This window comes from Olea europaea, chromosome 8 (assembly GCF_002742605.1).
Source record: "Olea europaea var. sylvestris chromosome 8, O_europaea_v1, whole genome shotgun sequence".
Lineage (NCBI taxonomy): Eukaryota > Viridiplantae > Streptophyta > Magnoliopsida > Lamiales > Oleaceae > Olea > Olea europaea.
Window position 1 is genome coordinate 11,917,157 of NC_036244.1, and position 4,272 is coordinate 11,921,428.

The 4,272-nt window shown below is 34.4% G+C and overlaps 1 protein-coding gene across 1 annotated transcript in view; it reads left to right on the top strand.

Moving 5' to 3' along the window:
* The first annotated feature begins 2,254 nt into the window (after nt 1-2,254).
* LOC111398285 (nucleolar protein 12) overlaps nt 2,255-4,272 on the top strand; it is a 5,236-nt gene continuing 3,218 nt past the window's right edge. The window contains exons 1-4 of the mRNA XM_023025206.1: nt 2,255-3,218; nt 3,311-3,369; nt 3,945-4,014; nt 4,133-4,264. Of these exons, the coding sequence (XP_022880974.1) occupies nt 2,391-3,218; nt 3,311-3,369; nt 3,945-4,014; nt 4,133-4,264 (1,089 nt within the window). The 5' untranslated portion in view covers nt 2,255-2,390. The remainder of the gene's footprint in view (nt 3,219-3,310; nt 3,370-3,944; nt 4,015-4,132; nt 4,265-4,272) is intronic.

Genomic DNA, 4,272 nt, shown 5'->3' on the forward strand with positions numbered 1-4,272 from the left:
GGAGATGGATAATATCAAAAATTCATTAATAGACGTCAACAGACGAATGAAATTCCTCATGGAAGAATCTGAAGATATGAAAATTAGAATTGAGCAATTAGAGGAAATGGTAGAATCTATCAAACAAAATATCAAATTGTTGGTGAAAATCTTTAATTCTCATTCCAAATATACCAAAGAATTGAATGACAGAATTGGTGATATTACTTCACAATTCGAGTCATTAGATACCAAACAGGAAATACCAATTGATACAATCTCAAAAATACAAACAGGTACACAGCCAGGAAGCAGCAGTGGACCCAGCAATATCAAACGAGACATAGCAAGACCCCGGAAGGTGACTATAAAAAATGGTGATGAACATACAAGAGTTATAAGAATCAAAACTGATGAAGATGATGATACACCTTTATCATCAAAAGAAGAAGAATATAGATTATTTGCCAAAATTATTTATGAATTGGAAGAAAATGAATCATATTTTATTGTATCGGGTGATCATGTTTATCCCAGATTAATAATTACCAAAGATACAGACCCTTTCATGATCAAAATGACATCAGATTATGGATTTCTGGATTTGATCTATCCAGGAAAAGATTTAAAAGAACTTGAAAAATTTGATGATCAGGGCAGAAGTTTCAAAATTTGCCCAAGGGAGATCAATTTATATCAAATTTTATTCAATAAGTCCCGAAATTGATGGAAGGATATACTATCCTGCTGAACATATTATCACAATTGGATATGTTGGCCGAAATTTTCAGATTGAAGTTGGCCGAAATAATAAACCATTGCCTAAAATCAATAAATCATGGATAAAATCTCGGAGAGTCTTGAGGATGAAAGTTCTTTACAACATTGCAAAGAACTTATATGATAAAAAATTCAGATGCTTGTGCCAATATGAAGGATGGACACTCCTTATAAATAATGGAAAAGAAAAATCTACCATTTTGAAAGAATATATCCAGAAATTTGATACCCATCAAATTAGTGGAAGTCCAACAACAATCCAAGAACCATGCAGATTGAGGGAGTGACCCACATGTAGACAAAATTGAAAGATTGATGAATGGAAAAGGACCTACCACTACCAAAGCATCTAGCCAGCTGCATATGAAGTCAAAAATGGAAAAGCAATAATAGAAAAGCATTTAGCCGGCTGCATATGGAGCCAAAGATGAAAAGAAAATAATAGAAAAAGATGCCCCTTTGATGGAAAGGCAAAGAATGTATGTGAAAATGTAGACCCTAGGAGGAAAAGAATAGAAAGGCATGTGAGCCTTTTATCAAAATTCTGATGTATGCAATAATGTAATAGATCAATAATAGTGAGTTTGAGTCATGTATAAATAGAGGTCTTTGGGGGAAAGAATGGGACATCTCGACTTAGAAACCATTTTCTTTTCTTAAACTTTCAAAACCAGTTTTTCTGGAAACCCCTTGTATACAATAGAAATCTTGTATAAATCATTATAGAAATAAAATTTCAATCTTTTGATATAAAAAAAATATGAGTTTCAAAACTTCCTATCCCATAGATTTTTGATAGATTGAAGAAGATAATCTCTTTCTTACTTTAACAAAGAGAGAATTTTCTTTACTTAAAATCTTTACTCTTAATTCTAAGAAAAGATACAGTGAGGGCAGAAGCTGAAATAGCAGAATTCCCATTGAGGCAAGAGGCCGTTTGAGGGAGCAGTTTGCAAATTTAGAGCCTGAAGGTCACTCGGTTCTAAGAATACAGATTTAAGATCAAAAGTAAGGTAAAATTATTGTCTTTGTTAAATTTAGAAAGAATTCTTCTAATATCTTGAAAGGATAGTAGGGATTATTACTTTTCATGTTTGCAAAAACTTATCTAACATGTTATTATTATTCATAAAGCTTGCAAGAAATTATCTGAATAATGTCAGGTTATACAATTAAAGGATTAGATAATCTGTTAGAAAAACTATTAATGAAAATAAGAAATATTTTTGCTCAACTAGAGATTATGGATATTTCGTTTAAGGAATATGATAATCTTAGTGAATTACATGACAATTATTTTACAGATTATGCTAATTTATTAGACCAAAGGATGAAACTATATATTAAAACTCGAAAAGAAATAGAGGAATTTCAGAACTATCCCAATAAATTAAGGATATCTTGTGCAAAATATGACAAATCCTTTTATTAAGAATATTATAGACATTTTATCAAAAATAAATAGTGGCGAGTTATTTATAAAAATCTCCCATCGTTTCATCCCCGGCCCAAACCATGTTCTGCTCGTTTTAGCCCCTATCCCGCCCGAAAAAATTAGGGTTTCACTTTTTGTCGTAGAATCAGTTCGAATTCAAGAATTTTGCCTGCCCCAGGACACTTTTTCTCTCGCAATGGCGAAGAAACGAAAACAAAAATCAAATCCTGACAACTCTTCGAATTCAGATTCTTCGAGCGTTTTCAAAACGCTGTTCGGTGAAGCCATTGAAGAGAATGCCCCAACTTTTTCTCTTTTCTCGGAGAATAATCCATTCAGAAGAAAACCCGAAGAAAGTAAAATCCAGAAACCGCAAGATGAATTGGGTTTAGGGTCTCGAGAAAAAGACACTGAAAAGGAGGGTACAGTGGGGAATTTGGATTGTTCTGAGCTGACGGAGAAGAAGCGAAAAAAGAAAGATAAAGAGAAGAAAGACAGTTTGGACTTTGATTTGGAATTGTCAGGGGACAGCACGAAATTGAAGAAAGATCATTCTAAAGGAAGAAAAAACTATGACATTAGTAACTCAGTAGAAAATGGGACTAGTGATGATCTGGATGTGAAAAAGAAGAGAAATTCAGGTTTGGACTCCAAGGGAAATCACGTAGATGTAAATGCCTATATGATGGACTATGGGAAAGATGGAGGTTCAGGTATTGGAAATGAAAATAAGAAGAAGAAACGGAAGAGGGATGAGTTGGAATTGGAGTATGAGGCTAGGCGATATGGGGAGGCAGATGAGAAGGAGAAGGAGAATAATGTGGTAGGAGAGAAGAGAAAAAAAAGGGACAATCCTGAGGATATGATGGTATCAAAGGAAGGTTTTGATGATGAAAATAAGCTTTTAAGGACTGTTTTTGTTGGCAATTTGCCATTGAAGATAAAGAAAAAGGCACTCCTCAAGGAGTTTGCTAAGTTTGGCGAAGTCGAGTCTGTGAGGATTCGGTCTGTTCCAATAATTGATGTAGGTCTTTCTTGCTTGTCCATGTCTTATTGTTGGTAATCTTATGCATCTTCTTATAAATAAACATGAATGGTAATCGTTTTCTCTTGCAGAGCAAAGTACCGAGGAAGGGTGCTGTAATCAAGAAGCAAATAAATGAAAATGCAGACAGGTTTGATATTGAATGAAACTTCTTTTCCTTTTGGTTGATTTGTCTGACTCCGATGATTTATTTGGTTGAGGTCTTGAGAATATTATAATTTTTTTGCTATGAAATTGTTCTATAAATTAATCACTCTATCCACGCTTGCGCAGGACAAAATTCACCATGAAATGTTTACATATATATCAGCTGTTGTGACCTTTTATTAAGCTGCCAAGTTGGGCATTCATTGAAGAATGTGTAGACTGGTTTGTTGAAGTACGTTCACATGCACACTTGTGTGCATGCATCTCTCTTAAGAGAAACATTGGGTGTTTAATAATAAGAAACTGGTGGAGTCATCCCTGAGTGAAAAAATGCTTCAAACCAGCCAAATTAGATGTTGGATACCTTCAGCTAGAGTCCGCTGCTGTATATTCTTGTGTGTTTTTTTCTTTTTAAATTATCTTTTTTGTGTTTGTAGACCAGAATCCTTGTGTAACAATTCTGTCATCTCCTAGTGCGTGAGCAACATATGTTGCTAATATAGAGGTGTTCTTCGCTTCTTTCATTCAAATATCTTCTTAACAATTTGTTGACTGCAGTGTTCATGCTTACGTTGTTTTTAAAACGGAGGACTGTGCTCAAGCATCATTGGCCCATAATATGGCTGTTGTAGGTTTCCTTTTTTCCTAATTCGTCTTTTTTTCTTACTTTTGAAGATCAGTTTATGACTTGGTTTCACATATATAATAAAAATATATAAGAATTTCTGGTCTGTGCATGAGTGCAGGTTGGGGGAAACCATATTCGTGTTGACAGGGCATGCCCGCCACGGAAGAAACTGAAAGGTGATAGTTCTCCCCTGTTTGATAATAAGAGGACTGTTTTTGTAGGTAACCTCCCGTTTGATGTGAAGGTTAGTTTTGAATC